At 37.6% G+C, this 18,265-nt stretch overlaps 1 protein-coding gene across 1 annotated transcript in view; it reads left to right on the top strand.

The window, feature by feature from the left end:
• LOC106059857 (suppressor of lurcher protein 1-like) overlaps positions 1-18,265 on the top strand; it is a 266,518-nt gene that overhangs the window by 123,990 nt on the left and 124,263 nt on the right. Inside the window, exon 9 of the mRNA XM_056031426.1 lies at positions 14,208-14,368. Within this exon, the coding sequence (XP_055887401.1) occupies positions 14,208-14,368 (161 nt within the window). The remainder of the gene's footprint in view (positions 1-14,207; positions 14,369-18,265) is intronic.

Below are 18,265 nucleotides of genomic sequence, written 5' to 3' on the forward strand. Positions count from 1 at the left end.
TCAGATTTTATTTATTTTTTGTTTAAAGCTCCTCATCCAAATAAAAGAAGCTTATTTTTGTGCGTTTTATCTGTTGGTCGGTCTGTCCGTCATGATTAGATTAACAAATAACACTAAAGGTAAATCTGATTTAACCTTTAATTTTTCATTCAGGAATATTGCAATAGATTTAAGTATCTATAATAGATTGTTCCGGATGTTTTGTGAAAAATAAATCAATGCCAGCGAATATTTTTTTGCTCTTCTAACTTATATTAGATTTTATTTCCATGCTTAAACGTTGCAATAAACACATTGTTCCGGTTTTTTAATGTAAATAGCATATAAATGCTAAATAAAAATATCTATACTGATTTATATTTCAATAACTATAAAGTTGTTCCGGATATTGTTTTATAAAAAATAAATTATGTCAAATGATTGTTTGAAATCGCATAATTAACTACTATTACACTTATATTCTTTGACACAAGTCACTGTAGTTTATTTATCAATATCAATTGTTCCGAATTTTAAACTTAAAACAAATTTATGTCAAATGACTTTATTTTTTTCAAAAATATCGACAATACGTTGTTCAGGATTTTAAATTAAGAAAGTAATTTATTAGAAATGATTATTGAAAATCACTTTTTATTTTATTTTACAGTTAATTTTCTTGCCGAAACATAATAAAAGTTGTTTAATCGGTAAAGAATGTTCCGGATTTTGTTTCACTACATTTAACTTTCTAGCTAAAACATTAGAAAATCTTATTATCGTTAATATTATGTTCCGATATTTAAGGAAAACAACTTCCTCACACCAAAGTATGGTTTGAAAATCTCTCCATAAGGCTATGGTACATCTAATTTTTATAACAGACCATCCCACAAATTTAATTAACGGTATCTCACTATAAATATATAATCATCCTGAACAATCTATTTTAGAAACTTAAAACTAATGCAATGTTTCGGAAGGGAATTTAAATTTTAATCAGATTTTCAATAACTTTTAGTCTTTTTTTTTTTCTCGCTATTAACATGACGGACAGATAAAACAAAAAAGCGTCTTTAATCCTTTTATATATATGTTATATACATATTTAGTCTAACTAGCCCATCAAATGAAATGCTAAAAGAACTCACTCGGTGCACCAGTGTCTGCTCGTATAGAAGACATTTTTTAGTCTAACTAGGCCGTGTGAAGTAGTGGATTTTTTCCCTTTGATGTCATATGGAATAAATTCTTTAAATGAAATGCTAAAACAACTCGGTATAGTAATGTTTATTAAACCTCGTAATGTGACTCGCATTTTAAAAATACAATAGCTAGATTTAGATCTAATCTAGTTTTTTAAAACTAGATCTATACTTTTTTTTTAACACTAGATCTAGATTTTTTTTTACACGAGCTAGATTTTTTAAAACTAGATTTAGATTTAAGTTCTAATTAAAATCATTGTAGAATCTAGATCTAGAATTTCTTGGTCTAGTTTAGAATGTTTGTTGTTTTACATGTTTCGGATGTTCCTTCAGAGTTTTAGTCCAAACCTCCCTCAGGACGACAGGGGATGGGAGCGGGTAGGGTTTGAACCTGGGACCATCGATGAATCCAAACGACAGTCCAGCGCGCAAACCGCACTACCAGACAGCCATGATTAAGACTAAAAAATTTTTTTTACAACGTCAAATGAATCTTTGAAACATTATTACTTTTAACAATCAAAACAAAATCACGTCTTGGATATTCCTTGCGAATATGCGGATCCAATATGCGGATCCGACAGGGATCCGTCTCCCACGGGGGCCGCCTCTGAGTTTGTGTGGCAACACAAACTCTCTTTGTAATCTTGTTTAAACTAATTTCTAACTGCAGTGAGTCAAAGAGTGAAAAGTAATGTAAAGCCTGCGGAGCTGTTTTCACTAAAAGGAGAAAGGGCAAAGGTGAGTTACTGGCGCCTAAACCAGTAAGCTTCGGGCAGGAGGGACTCATTAGCCTTGGCTTGCAGCCTACTAGCCGAAGGAAAATAGAATTCAAGCCTCTGCTGCTTTGCAGCTATACACCCAAACATGGGAAAGGTTTCGTGGGTCAGCCCTGGGGAAAATATGGAGCTGAAGACCATTAGGCAGTTTGCAGCTTTAATGCTCATCCCACCGATGTGCCCTTGAACTGTAGTTGCTAAAAGAAATTCGTTTCATAATATCAGATAAGGGTTTGTGTAAAACAGTTTTTAAAACTACTTCAAGGGCTGGTAAAATCAATGTTTTTATCTACAGTGTTTTCCATATTTGGCTATAAGTAAAGAGATCTTGTAAAATGCTCACAAACCACCATCTTTTCTATATGATGTTGAAAGATTTTGTGAGTCTATTTTGAACTTTTTTCTCACTTTTCTCTTTTTATCAGGGTTGCATTGTCTCCAATAATCCTCGAGTGTAATTGGTTTCAAATGGTCATAAAAAAGCTCTTATTATAGACAATCTCTTATTTAACAAGGAAATAAATAACCAACGCTTTAAAATCAAGATTTTTTTTTGTTAAACATTACTGACATGTAGACAAAATTATCTATTTAAATAAGTATTGAAATTAAATACACTATTTTACTTTTGAATAGATGGATAGATATTTATAATTAAGGTATAAATCATTTATAAGTGTTTGAAATAGTTACATTAATGGGGTGTGAACATTATAGTCATAGACCCCCATGGACATCTCATAGACCCCAATTTACTTTTTCACTTTCGTAGACCCTTTGGAAGTCTTCGTAGACCCCTGGGGGTCTATAAAGACCACTTTGGGAATCACTGGTCTAGATCTAGATATGTGTCTAACTCAAGATCTACTTTATACTTTAACACATGAACATACAAAATTAAGTCTATTCATTTAAAATTTTAATCAAATATATGTAGGCCTACAAGCAAATGCTTTTATTTGAAAGATGAATTTAAGTTATTTAAGCTATTTTGATAGCCTCATTCATACTATTTTTGCATTCACGCATTTCGCATTCGCATTACTTATAAAATTATTATTTCGTTTAATTGTTTACAAAGCACTCTCTGTGACTATATTGAAAGTGATGCGCAAATTAAGACCCGCGGGTAACATATGGCTAGTATTATATATATATATATATATATGGCCTCTATGCTATTCTCAATAAAGAGCGGAGTAAAACAAAGATGTGTTCTGGCTCCAACACTGTTCGGCATCTTCCTTTTCATTTGTACTCACCAGCGCTTTTAAATCCCTGGAAGATCGACTAAATATCCACATCAGATCCGATGGAAAGCTATTTAACCTGGCACGCCTTAAAGCCAAAATGAAGAGAGGACGTATCTTGTTTAGGGAACTGCTGTTAGCCGATGATGCCGCACTGATATCTCATTCGCAAGAAGGATTGCAGAGGCAATAACCAGCAACCTAGATTTAGAAACTGAGCTGACAAAAAGAATAGGAAAGGTTTCTGCAGCAATGGAAAAACTGTCCAAGCGCGTGTGGGAAAATACCAAATTGACTACGGCAACAAAAATCCTAGTCTACAATGCTTGCGTTCTGAGCACACTTCTTTAAGGCAGTGAGAGCTGTGCAACTTACATGCGTCAAGAACACAGATTAAATAGCTTCCACCTACGCTGCCTGCGACGCATAATTTGCATTTCCTGGAGGGATCATGTCACCAACCAGGAATTTTTTAAACTGACCAATATGCACAGCATCTATGCTCTCCTTCAACACAGAAGACTACGCTGGCTCGGTCAAGTCATTCGCATGCCAGATGGAAGAATCCCTAAAGACATCCTATACGCTGAGCTTGCAGAGGGAGTCAGACCCAAGGGCCGCCCAAGACTAACCTACAGAGATGTCTGCAAGCGAGACATGAGAGCCACGGGCATCGACCTAAGTATTTGGGAGATAGCCCAAGACTGGACAGCATGGAGACAGACTGTACGTGCCCTGTACAAACTTCATCGAGTGCAAAAGAAACGAAGCTGCATCAGCCAAAAGAAAGCTGCCCTGTCAGCTAGCCCTAGGACAGATTCATATACATGCACGAACTGTGGCAAACTCTGCGCTCCAGAATTGGCTTTATCAGTCACTCCAGACTTTGCCCCATCTTAAGACGTAAAGAAAGCCAGTAATTCATCTGTTAATCAGCTTACCGTATTGGTTCAACAAAAAGAATTAACGATAGTTTCTATTGGGAAAAGTCTGGATAAAGTTGATGGCTATGAGGGTGAATGCGGGGAGGTGACACCCTGAGCTAACCGCACCGGGTGACATCGACCCTAGTGACGCCACTGAAAACTTGTATTCACTCCCTCCCTCTCTCTCTCTCTCTTTTTATCCATCACCTATCATGTGGGAGGTGCCAAAAGCAATGTTTATTATGTGAGAAGGACGGCGTAGTAGGTGCTTTACGGGAGCGCATTTCATCCAGCTCAGAAGTTGACTCCTACTGACAAAGAGAGACAGAAAAGGAAAACTCGAAAAAAGACGACGAAAATAAAGCGTAAATTAACCAACGATTTAAGCGTGGCCAAATATCTTGCTAGGTCTTTGTATCCGTATGAAGTACTTACTGATAATACCTTAGAACAGACTTGCCTTCTACATTGTTAAAGTACGTAGTTAAGTTTCCCTTTCAGACCTTGCGATATATGGGGCAGATGATGTTAAGGTCATCTGTTTCTGTGGCTAACGGTAAACGAGCAGGGTTTCATGTGACCAGCACAACGACCAACCGCCTTTACTTTCCCCAACTAAAGTCAGGTACCCATTAGGTATCCCATTCTTCACCGAGATTCGAACCCAGGACCCCAGGTTCGGAAGCCGAGCGCTTAACCACTCAGCCACCGCGCCCCCCTTCGACATTGATTCGTAACAAGGTACTGTATGGGTCGGATCCATAGAGAATACAAACGTAGATGGAGGTTTATCTTATCTTATATATTACAAACAATACTTCAAAAAAAGAAGATAATAAAGTCCTACGCATTTCATTTTTATGTGTCAATCTTAAATCTGCTAAGTCGTTGGTTTTCCAGGCTGATTCAAATAACTCTATTAGAGGGAAGAATGAGCACTTGCACGAATTTGTTTTAGCGTATGGAATAAGAAACGTGCCTCTTTCTTTGCGTCTGTTTCAGTTTTCTACTATCTCTATATTTCAACAACTCAAGAAACTACCTTAGTTTTTCTCGAAGTCTAGGTGTCCCTGGGTTCTGCTGTAATTACAACCAAAAAAAACAACAACTTTATTTCAAGGTACATTTGACACGCTGGTCTCTTCTTTCAAAACTAAAATACTTCCGGTCATTCGCGCACACGTTCCAACTGACATATATCTGTAAAAATAGATTATACACACATACAATCATTCGTGACAGTGTTTTTCTAAGTATTTCATTAGGTTTTGTTTTTCTATTGTAAATTATGGTTTAATATTTTATGTATTAGGGCTAATGTACTTTTTATCCTTCTGTCCTGAAGTCTCTAAATTTTAATGATTTTACTAATGGTGTTACTCAAATCAAATTGGAATATTCGTTCGTAATTAAATCTCACTCCTCTATTTTGAATTTGTTTGTTCTAGTTTCTTTGTTGTTGTTGTTGTTGTTTTTTTTTAGTTGAGACAGAGAATGCATATTCTAATATTAACCTAAAGCTAAATTACATTTTAATTTCATGGTCCACACTCTAATCTCAAAATTGTATTATTAGTAAATATAAAATGAACAAGTTTACAAAGATAGTTTGTGTGGAAACACAAACTCAAAATCGGCCCCCGAAGTGGTCCACCCAGGCTTCGATATTTTCAGAAAGAACATCCGAATGAAATTATATCAAAGACAAATGAGAGATAAGAATGGAGAAAGAAGGTTGACAGATCTTGTGCAGTGCCCCAACGGTCCAGCAGATTAAAGGATAGGTGCAAGTGAATGCAAAGTTAGATGTGAACCTGGCCTAACTAGTTCCCCTTTCAGATGATGTAAAGTGCATCTGTTTTTGTGGCCTACGGTTAACGAGGGTGTCATGTAGCCAGCACAACGACCAACCGCCTTTACTTGTCCCCAACTAATGTCAGGTACCCATTAGAGCTGGGTGGACTCAGAGGAGCCCAAAGATTCCGAAAATCACTATCTTCTCCAGGATTCGAACCCGGGACCCCCGGTTCGGAAGCCAAGCGCTTTACCGCTCAGCTACCAAGGCTCCCCTGGCCTAACTGATGTCTTATAATTGATCTAATTGTTTTGAAAAGGCTCAATCTCTTATTCGAATCATTTCCGTAAGAAAAAAGAAAGGAAGCATGCAGAAGGCTGCCTGTTGTGAGAATATTGGTTGTTAACAGAGAATACTGGAAAGTACTTGTTCGGTTTATGAATGTTGACACTCAAGCTTGAAACCTACAAAAGAATAATGTTATCGCCACCTAATGTTCAGTGGAGCTTATTGCAACGTGTGGTTCGGTATCTACGGTAGGCATTGCATCGTTATGTGAAAATGCAGTTTACAAGATTACTATTCGTTTTAAATTATGTCTAACTTATAATGCATACTAAAGAGATTTTTTCTCTTTAAAATAAATAGTAAACATTTGTTTATGTGTAGATATAGTACTTAGTATAACAGAACTTACATAACTTAATACAATTATAAAAACAAAATGTTTTTACAAAAAGTCTACAAAAAAATAGTCCCCCCCTCCCAACTCCAAAGTTCTGGATGCGCTAGTGACCTAGATTTTATGAATTTTTAGCGGCCCTCGAAAGGGGAAAAGACGTTATTAGTTTTGTGTGAAATGTCTGTCCGTCCGTCCCGTTTAGATCTCGTAAACTAGAAAAGTTAGTGAAAATCTGACATTACGATATTTTAGACCATTCAAAGTTCTGATGCAACGCCTACTTTTTTCTTTTCTGAAAGCGAAAAATCTAATTTTTTAAATCACTTATGCAAGCAGTTTTTTCATAAAAATACACCACTTTTACAACTATTAACTATTAAACACTCAAACACTTGAGACTCTTTATTAGGGGGGACTACCGTATTCCATATTTTAACACATTTATGCTAACAGTTGTAGATTTATGCAAGCAGTTTTTTTAAGTGAAAAAGCTGGTATGCATTATAAGTTAGACCTAATTTAAAACGAATAGTAATCTTGTAAACACCATTTTCTTTAACATTTGTTATATCCCACAACAGTTATTCAGACTGTCTTTGTAACCTTGTCTTGAGTAGTGTACAGTACATGCGATTATTAAATTAAGTAGTTTTTATTTGTTTTAGTTTTATTGTTAAGCTTACTAACTTGCATTTTTCTGGGTAGAAAGACATACTCCAATTCGATTCCAATTTCTGTAATTCTTTTAATTATTTTATTTTAAATGTCAATATCTTGTATTGTTTCTATTGTTCTATATATTTTGCAATCGTCTGCAAATAATCTGAATTATGTTCCTGAACTAAAGCAATTTGGTAGATCATTTATATAAATTAGAAACAGTAGTGGACCTAAGACTGTTTCTTGAGGTACACCTGAGTTTACTATCATTGTGTTGATTTGGAAACATTTATTAATACATTTGTTCTTTTCGTGTTAGAACATACTGGATCCAACGATGAACTATTAATGGTAAAGTATTTTAGTTTTTTTAGCAGACTATGATGCTGAACTTTGTAAGCGTCTAAAATGGTTGAGATGATACGTTTGACAAATAAGAATTACAAATAAGAACTGAATATTTCTAGGCTATATTTTCGACCTCATTTATTGCTAATGCCAATTGTAACTTTCCATAGTATCCCATATTTTTGTTGCATTTTTTTCCTGCTTTAGGTGTCTTTACTTAAACGAAGAATTCGCTCAATCTCTATCTCTAGCACTGCGTGTCTTTCTCACCCCTTCTCTCTTTCATGAAGCCTCTTTCTACGACAATTCGTTCACTGACATTTCGTTCACCGACAAATCGTTCACGACTTTTCGTTCACGCGACTATTCGTTCACCAGACATTTCAATCACCCGACAATTCGTTCACGCGACTATTCGCTCACGGACTATTCGCTCACAGACAACTTGTTCACTGACAACTTGTTCACCGACAGTTGGTTCACGACAAATCGTTCTCGCGACAAATCGTTCACGCGACTATTCGTTCACGGCACGGACAAATTGTTCACAGACAAATCGTTCACTGGATAGTAACATATTGTTAATATTATATATTCTCGTCGCGTGTTTAATTTATTTACATTAAAACTTTTGTAGCTATTATTTCCAAAAACAAAAACTTTCTAGAGATCAGGTCTAATCCGAGTTTATTTAATTTCGTTGTTGTTGTTGTTAATATTTTGTTAATGAGGACAGAATGTGATAAAAATTATACTTAAAATAAAAAAACCGAGATCTTACAAGCTAGCTGAAAAATTTAAATGGACCCTCACTTTACTATAGGTAACATTTTTATTTTCACCTTTAATATACCTTTACACCCCCCCCCCCCTTTTTTTTTTTTTGTCATCTACCGGGAATCTACCCATTCATCTGGATACTCTAGTTAACACCTAGTGGAGTGCTAGACAGACTGGCTCTGGCTCCTCTGGAAGTAATAAAACTTTATTGGACATTGCCTATACACATGTTCAATCTGTTAACATTGAAAATATCTACAAGACATTAGTATAATACTTTCCATCAAGTTTAAAAGGAGTTCTATTTTATTTTTATTTTAGTTAACTTGTTTCTATATGTGACCACCGATTGGTAAATTAATTTGATTGCTTGGACTTCAATTACAAATTTATTGAAACAATTGTTTTAGTTGTATTGCGATAAATTTTTAATTTTTTGACAGGGAACAAAAATATTTTCTAGTATTGTATATGTAATTAGTTGTTTTTTTTTTTTTTAGATGTGTTAATCGATAAGTATTAACCTTAGATCTGTATGTAGTATGTTACGTTCAGAGTTGAACAGTGAAACCATATATTGTACCAAATCTAGTAGGCCTACCATTGTTAAAAATCTAAATTATCTCTCGTAAAAACACTGAAAGGATTGTTGAAAAAATACTAGTGTGTCTGAGCTAGCCAGGAAAACCAGTGACTTGGCAGAATGCATGACGCGTAGGGCGTAATAATCTTCTTTTTTGAAGAAACGTCTGTATTATATAAGATAAGATTTGTTTTTGTTAATAAGATATCAATAAAATGGGTATGTTAATTAAACATCTGGACCGCTATTAAGAAGATAAGCAAATATGGGTAGGTCGAACTAGACTACATTATGGACATGAGTGTAAAAGAAGGCCTACATGTTGAAAGTAAAAATGTTACCTATAGTAAAGTGAGGTCCCATTTAAATGTTTCAGCTTGCTTGTAAGATCTCTTTTTTCTTTTCAGTATAATGTTTTATCACATACTTTCCTCATTAACAAAATATTAACAACAAACAAACAAAAATTTACAAAGAATTTCGGATCAGGCCCGATCTCTAGCAATTTTTTGTTTTTGGAAATATCCAGTGAACGATTTGTCTGTGAACAATTTGTCTGTGAACGAATTGTTAGTGAACGATTTGTCGCGTGAACGATTTGTCGTGAACCAACTGTCGGTGAACAAGTTGTCGGTGAACAAGTTGTCTGTGAGCGAATAGTCCGTGAGCGAATAGTCGCGTGAACGAATTGTCGGGTGAACGAAATGTCTGGTGAACGAATAGTCGCGTGAACGTAAAGTCGGGAACGATTTGTCGGTGAACGAAATGTCAGTGAACGAATTGTCGTGTCCCCCTCTTTTACACTTCTCTCTTTCATGGTGTCTCTTCTTCACTTTTCTCTTTCATGGTGTCTCTCCACCCCGAGACATGACGTTAAAATGCGCTCCTCTTTCCTTAGCACTTTTGGAGCTCAAAAGTGCACTACTTCTTTTCTATCAATATGTCTGCCTCCACTTTTTCTTAGTCTGCATTCACAACCCATCACTCTGTCTCCTTATATTTATAATCTCCCTAGGTCTTAGACCATTCCGCTTGCCGTGGACTGCGACGGGTAAGGGGGGATAAAGAGATCCTGGTATTTGAGTAGGTAACTATCCGAGGATAAACCACCACAACATATTACTTCGGCTGTAAGTTCCTCTAGACCTGGGGCCCAGATGGTCCACTCTGGGTCAACCGGCTGGTCACGCTAAGCTACCAGCATAGGTCGAAGAGGGCAGAAGCTGGAGGGTCAATCAGATTTATCGGACACATGTCCGATGAGGCAGATGACTGAGTATAGCATCTGTGTAGCCCTGGCGGGTTCATTCTGAACATCTGAATGGCTCGTCCCCTTGTTGGACTCGATGGCGGATGGGGAGCACAGGTGCCTAACTACAACAAATATCTATGGACAAAAAAATAAAAAAAAACTACTTGCCCCAGATTTGTGTCTGGGCAAGAGAGGCCGCGTAGACGAAAAAAAGGAGGCCGCCACAAGAAGCTGTACTACCTGGCCATCATTTCTGGTGGTCAGGTGCACAGAAGAGGGGAAAAGCCTGACAAAGATGAGCCCTTTTCTCATCTACAAGAGACTTAAGTCAGTAGGTGGAGAACCCAAGGGTGTATCTAAGCTGCACAATTCATCGGAACTTCTCGTAGAAGTTGATAGAAAGTTGCACTGTGATCTCCATGTGAAAGTCATGCCACACAAGAGTCTGAACACCAGCAGATGTTTAATCAGCTCTAGAGACCTGCTGGAATGTTCCGAGAAGGAAATAGTGGAGGGAATTGAAGGAGTCACCCATGCCGGCGCATTACCAGGCGCAGGGATGGTGAGGAGGTCAAAACCGCCACTATTATCCTCACATTCGGAATTAGGACACCGCCAGAGTATGTGAAGGCAGGATACCTACGAGTTCCAGTGAGGCCCTACATACCTAACCCCATGAGGTGCCACGGCGCGGCAGTCTGCAGGAGGAACACTGTGTGTGCCAGATTTGCTGGAGAGGGTCATGAGGACAACGGCTGCACAGCCCAGTTCAAATGCCCTAACTGTAACGCTGGTCACTCAGCCTACTCAAAGGACTGCCTTGCGTGGAAACAGGAGGTTGCCGTGCAGGAGTACAAGGCAAATAATTGATGTACTTTCAGCGAAGTCGGCTGTATTGGCCCTACGCAAGAGCCAATTAGGCTTGACAAAGACTTACGCCCAGGCTGTGGTTAAGATAGGAAAATCCATAGCTACACAGACGGACACATTGACCCCACCACCTCCTCCTCCTCCTCCTCTAACTCAGAAGAAAACACCACCAAAGAATACACCTCCAAAGAGACAAGAAAGCCCTGCTGTGCTCGCTGATGAGAGCATGGAGACTGAGCAGCATGTCAAAACGGGAGAACCCGGAGACATTATGTCTGACTCAGAATGTCCTCAAAGTACCCAGCCAGACATCCCAACCTCTATTGAATTAGAGGTTGACCAACTCCCTAAGGGGAGAAATCAAATCAAAGAAGATACTCGAAGTGAGGGAGAAGGGAATAGCCTTCGCTCTAACCGGAGGGATCTCCTCTCTCCGGAATGGACTTCCCCCAAAAGGGGTGTGTCCTCCTCTCCATCCAAACCCAAGTATAAAAAATACAAAAATGACTGGAATAAAGGGAAATCCCTCCGGGGGCCTCCTAAGCCCTAATAGCTCTAAGTAGGTTACTTAGCTATAGTATTTTATGTATCTAGGCCATGTTGACAATGTTGACATGAGAAAAGATCGAAAGGATTTAGATCTAGATCTAATTTTAAGAACTAAACTTTGCACTTATAGTTGTTGTTTTTTTTGACACATGAAAATACAAAATATAGTTTTGCTTTAACACATGAACATACTAATTATAGTCCATTCATTTCATATTTTAATCAAATTAAAATTCAAATTTGTTTTTCTAAAGCATTTTTAGTACATTCGTTCGCTGTTCGTTAAAGCTGCGTAGCCGTGTTGATATAGGCTTATATTCATTCATGAAAAAAGGTCACGCATGCGCACCACAGAATAAACTCTATAAAAGTCAATTATTAACTCTAGATTAGTCTAGATCTAGATCTATGTCTACCTCAAGATCTACTTTATACTTTAACACATGAACATGCAAAATAAAGTGTATTCATTTAAAATTTTAATCAAATATTGTAGGCCTACAAGCAAATGTTTTAATTTGAAAAAATGGATATAAGTAGATTAGCTATTTTGATTTGATGGCTTCATTCATACTATTTTTACATTTACACATTCGCTTTATTTATTACATTATTATTTCATTTAAATGTTTTAAAAACACTCTCAGTGACTATATCGACAGTAATACGCACGGGTAAAATATGTCTAGTGTTTAAATAAAATTCAAAATTTGGCAAACGATAATGGTTTCAATGTTCGGACTCCAAAACAGTTAGCATGAATTTTCGTAATTCAAGGGGACTCCATCCAGACCCTGCACTATTTTTACTCAAAAAGAATATCCCTGTTGTGAAAACTACAAAATTTTAGGCCTTACCCTGGATTCCAAATTTAATTTTCTCCCCCACATTAAGGAACATAAGAACAAATGCCAAAGGTCAATAAACATACTCAGCAATACGGACTGGGGAGCTGACAGAGATACCTTGCTGCTGCTATATCGGAGTCTAATCCGATCCACGTCAGACTATGGATCCATAATATATGGAGAAGCTAGGAAATCTTATCTAAAAATACTAGAGCCCATACAAAATGCTGCCCTGCGTCTCTGTCTCGGCGCGTTTCGTACATCACCAATCCCAAGTCTCCACTTGGAGGCTGGAGAACTCCCCATGGACATAAGAATGCAAAGGCTCACAATGCAGAATCTAGTCAAGCTAAAATCCAACCCCACTAACCCTGCTTTCGACTCCATATTTAACCCTACAGATGTAGAACTATTCAATTGAAGGCCTAATGTCATACAGCCGTTAGGCCTTCGAATGAGAGAACCCATCCAAAATTTAACCCCACCCATTGACCAAATCTCTAAAATAGAAATCTCACAGAGCCCTCCTTGGTTGATGAATAAACCCAAATTAAATGTATACCTCCTTAATTTCAAAAAAGAAAATACAGACCCAAGCGTGGAAGCACGACCACGTCCAGACTTAGGATTGGCCACACCTACATCACGCACTCCTTTGTGCTGAAGAGAGAGGAGCCCCCACTTTGTGAGTACTGTGACTCTCGTCTCACCGTGGAACATATCCTCATTAATTGCCCCAGATACCAGGATATTAAGGGAACATTTTTTAGAGCGCACAACTTAAAAACACTGTTCGATAGTGTCGACCCTGGAAAGGTACTGGGCTTTGTCCTGGAGGTGGGGGTATCTACGAAGATTTGATTTCTGAACTTGTGAACATATAATATTTAAAAAATGATTTTTACTAAAATATTAAAATTTCACTACCTTTACTATTTTAACTGTGAATAGACCTTGTTTTTAATAACTTAACTAAATACAATCTAGCTCTTGTGGTATAAAGATAGAGTAAACTTTTAGGGATTACGGGCACGACATGGCCTAAAGTGTGCCGATGTGCTAAAAAACAGAAAAAAACTCATACTCATGGTGTCTCGCCTTTACTTCTATCTTTCAAGGTGTCTCTCTTTCACTTCTCTCTTTCATGGTGTCTCTTTATTCAATGCTATCTTTCATGCTGTCTCTTCTTAACTTCTCTCTTTCATGGTGTCTCTCTTTCACTTCTCTCTTTCATGGCGTCTCTTCTTCACTTCTCTTTTTCATGGCGTCTCTTCTTCACTTCTCTCTTTCATGGTGTCACTTATTCACTTGTCTCTTTCATGGTGTCTCTCCTTCACTTCTTTCTTTCATGGCTTCTCTTCTTCACTTCTATCTTTTATGGTGTCTCACCTTCACTTCTTTCTTTCATGGCTTCTCTTCTTCACTTCTATCTTTCATGGTGTCTCTCCTTCACTTCTTTCTTTCATGGCTTCTCTTCTTCACTTCTATCTTTTATGGTGTCTCTTCTTCACTTCTTTCTTTCATGGCTTCTCTTCTTCACTTCTTTCTTTCATGGCTTCTCTTTTTCACTTCTATCTTTGATGGTGTCATACCTTCTATGTTTTCTATCCTCCCTTGCCATTTTTTTTTTCATCCTTTGTTTAATACACATTTTTGTTTTTATTCACTATTAATCTGATTTTTTTTATTTTGTTATAGTTGTCGAGATAGCCCTGACGTCATCACAGTTTACGATGGTCTGGATGAAAGTACTCCAGTAATTGGACAATTTTGTGGCGTACACAACTCTGAAGAAGTTATATCGACAGGAACCACTTTGATAGTCACATTTGTATGTGACGATCGCAATCAAAAACAAGGTTCAGTAGCTTCTATAATAAAAATGTGTCTTGTTTAACAATAAAAAGGTACCTTTTATAAAGAAGAAACTAAGAGATTTTAATCTTACACACATAGACGACCTCCAATGGGCCGATGTTTGGTAAGCAATACGGGTCAAAAAGCTTCATTATTAGTTAACATGAAAAACATGAGGGTGAAATAAGATTACATAAGCTTTTTTCCTTTTCTTTTTTGAACAAATGACGATTGTGATATATGAAAGGCGTGACCTTATAATGGGTATATATAGCTATTAAAGAGCAGCCATGTGATCTAGAATGTAAAATTCAACATACTACTAATGAGCACCCATTTGACCTTAAGGTGTAGAACTAAAATGAGCAGTCAACGATTGTTTTGTAACGAGTTCTCATGTGACATTTACTTACTATTAGGTCATAGATTTCAGCTGTACCTGTACGTTCGTCCAGCTGTTAACCGTTCCCTACTCCTACTTTATAGGGTAACAATTGTAGCTCCTAGGTGTATGCAAACTCATAGATTTGATCAAGTTACAGATCAACATAAATACATGCAGGCTTTATTTACTACAAAAGTCATAATAAATTTATAAAGAAGTGGCCGAATGCTCATGAGCCTTCTCAACAAGAACAAACAAAAAAAAATACTTTTAAAAAGATTATATAAGGAAAGAACTGCACATTTACACCATATATCTAAATATTGTAAGTTTCAACTTGATCTCAGAATGGGAAGTGGGAGAAATAAAGTGTATAAAATATGTACCAGACAGATAGACGGAGTGAGTGGATTTAAGCTTTGTAAAAATTATACCAAAATTGTATTACACTTCGTTTAAGTAATGTACTACAAAAATAAACAATCCCTAAGGGCTTGGACACACTGTACGGTTTTGCCCTTGACTGAAAAATACCATACCTCTGCACATGTGAAGAACTGTTTGAGAGGTTTCACATTACGCCTTGATGCCGAAAAGACCGTGCGGCGCTTTGAAACAGACAGACACACAGACAGACAGAGTGAGTTGACATAAGCTTTTGTAAAAGTAACGTACTTTTGTGTTTTCCCTACCTGGTAGAAACTTTAAGTTGAGACTTTCCTGAGTAGTATTCTCTTTGGACCAGTTTAGATATTCCTGAGTAGTATTCTCTTTGGACTACCATAAACTGGACAATTTCAAAACATTAGAATCACAGTCTTTGATAAAATTTTCATGTCAAAATACATACAACTATACTTGGAATTTGCTATCGCCTTTAGAACCACAGAAATATTTTTGGTAGTAGAATTTATTGTACTGCCCACGTCATATCCGGTTCTTTCTGTGGTCCTACCGTAGCTTATGAAATCCTAAAGCTGCACACACAAGATGTACCATCGTAAGCCAAAAAAAAGAAAAAAGATTTTACGTTCCTCTTGTCATTGCTGTAATGGAAGTAACGCCATATTATATTATTAGCAGTACATACCAGCTACGCTAGTTGATTTGTTCAGAGGCTTTATATTGTTTATTATGGCGGTGTGACAAGTCAAAAGCTTGCTGTCAGAGTCGCTCAAACTTATCACAGCATTAATTATTATTTATTATTATTTATTCATTTTAGTTTAATTATTTCCCCGTTCTATCCCCAATTTCTTCACTCGCCCCACCTTTTCCTCCTCAGGCTAGACTTCAACCACATTGGAGATAGCTAGGCCGCGTCCTTTCACTTAACTCCCTTTGATCGGGGAAAGATAAACACACAGTCTCTTTGGTCTTACCCGCCGGACGTCTGACGGTCGCAGTTGACACCACCTTGGGTGGAATGCAAGTCAATCTTTCTTTCCCCCCCCCCTCTCCCACGTCTCTCTTTGATCAAAGAGATCACTCGGGTCAACACGCCTCGTGACACTCCAAGGTGCGACTCTTGGCAGACTCTACCCACGTGAATTAGCCTAACGCATTTACTGTTTCCGCCCACCTTCTTCCAGACCTTTATAAGGTAGAATAAGGCGGGACAGATACTCTCTTTCACTTCTCATTCTAGCTGACCAGTCGAGTCTGGATTATTTCATTTATTCTTGCTCTTAGAGGAATACCTGGTGGTAAGCCGAACTTAATCACAGTTCCACTTGATTACTTTGTGTATATTTCTCACTGGATATTATCATGTGTATTTTATTATATTTAATTAGTGCATTGTGTATTTCTCACTGTCGTAAGTAGAAACATAAACATGGCATATGTATGTATTTATGTATGGCATTAATCTATAAATGCTACGTTGCTCAATTGATCGTTGATGCATCCATTTATATATTTGTACATCTTATTTTATTCCCTTTATCTCGGCTGACCGCCGTGATAATTTTACTAGCGCACTAATACTTCGCTTAGAAAAGATATATGAATTATCTCCCCTTTATTCATTCTACTTTGACGAGAGTTGCGCCCCTTGAACGGACACTCTCCTTTCAAGCTCACTCCATTGTTCTCGGCCGACGGTCGTATGTAAACAAACCATCATGGTCGCTGACCACCACCCATTTCTCCCCCCCCCCTTTTTTTCTCTTCCAACTTGTGTTGTATATTTGAGATTATTATTTCCCCTTTTATGTACATTTTTATATTGCTACTATCGGCCATCTATTTTCCAAACCCCATTTGTAATCATCTCCCCATTGTGCTCTAAAGTAATTTTACCAATGTGACGAATGCACCTCAGTCGAGGGCATCGATAAGATGCATGAGAGACATGTCCTAACTTGTCTTTTATTTATCCGCAGCCTCCCTCAGGTGTCTGCCTATTTATTTGCCATTGTCTGCCTATTTGCTGTTTAGTGTCTACTCGACACTACTCAACTATTTTTTGGATCAACTGCCTATTGCCTTTGCACTTAGTGCTATTCAGCACTGCACTACTGCCTACTTGTTATTGAGTATCATCTACTGCCTACTTGGATCTACTCAACGATTTACTTGGTGCTATCGGCTCTACTTGCCTGCCTATTTGACAGTCCACTTGTCAACCCATTAGGCACGACGTCCCTATAGACATCATAGCTCCGCCTGAACTCCGCAACTCACTGGACTTATCCTGCTAACTACGCTGCCCACGTCAAATCAGCTCTGCCCGCAGTACACGTGTGCCCACGGTAGCCGGCCACCCGCCCTACTGTGCCCTCTACATATATTAGAACTTTGGATTGAGACTCCACAAGAACTGTATCACCGGCGTCCCTCTACCCGCTAGAGTGCCACCTCCAGCTGCAGAACCTCAAGCTAGGACACAGCCAGCTGCGACCCAAGCAGGACAACCAGCTAAGTTCAGAAGACAAAGTGACATACTCTCTTATTAAGTGCAAGAGTGATGATTAAATATAGTATTGATTAGAGATAGATGCAAACCCTCCCCCTTTTTAAACTTCTATGTAAATATTTATGTAAATAAATATTCTTCAATTTTTAACTTTGTATCTCTCTTTCATTGCTTGTCTCGTTGCGTGCCTACTCCCGATTTATATGCTGACGGGTTGGTGTGTGATAATTTCAAAAATAACCATCCCCTAGTCATTAAACCAGCCAAATACACGTCACTTTCGCTAACCTGTCACAGGCGGTAACATGACTTCCTTTTTATTTTAAGTTTCAGTAAACGGGCCAGATTTTAATGATCCCCTAATCTTCTTTTTTATCCTGTTGATTATTGAATCTGGTACAATGAAATCTAGTTTTTTAAATCTTAAGGGAAGTGATGTATGGTATTAGACAGCGTAAATATTTCTAAAGACCATCAGTTGCAAGCCTAGAGAAAAAAGTACATTTTCCGATGGCCCTAATTGAATGCCATATTCCTGTTTCACACTCTACGTTTATTTTGGTATTGTGTCCTCTAAATAAAAAATATCAATTT

Source organism: Biomphalaria glabrata, chromosome 6, assembly GCF_947242115.1.
Source record: "Biomphalaria glabrata chromosome 6, xgBioGlab47.1, whole genome shotgun sequence".
Taxonomy (NCBI): Eukaryota; Metazoa; Mollusca; class Gastropoda; family Planorbidae; genus Biomphalaria; species Biomphalaria glabrata.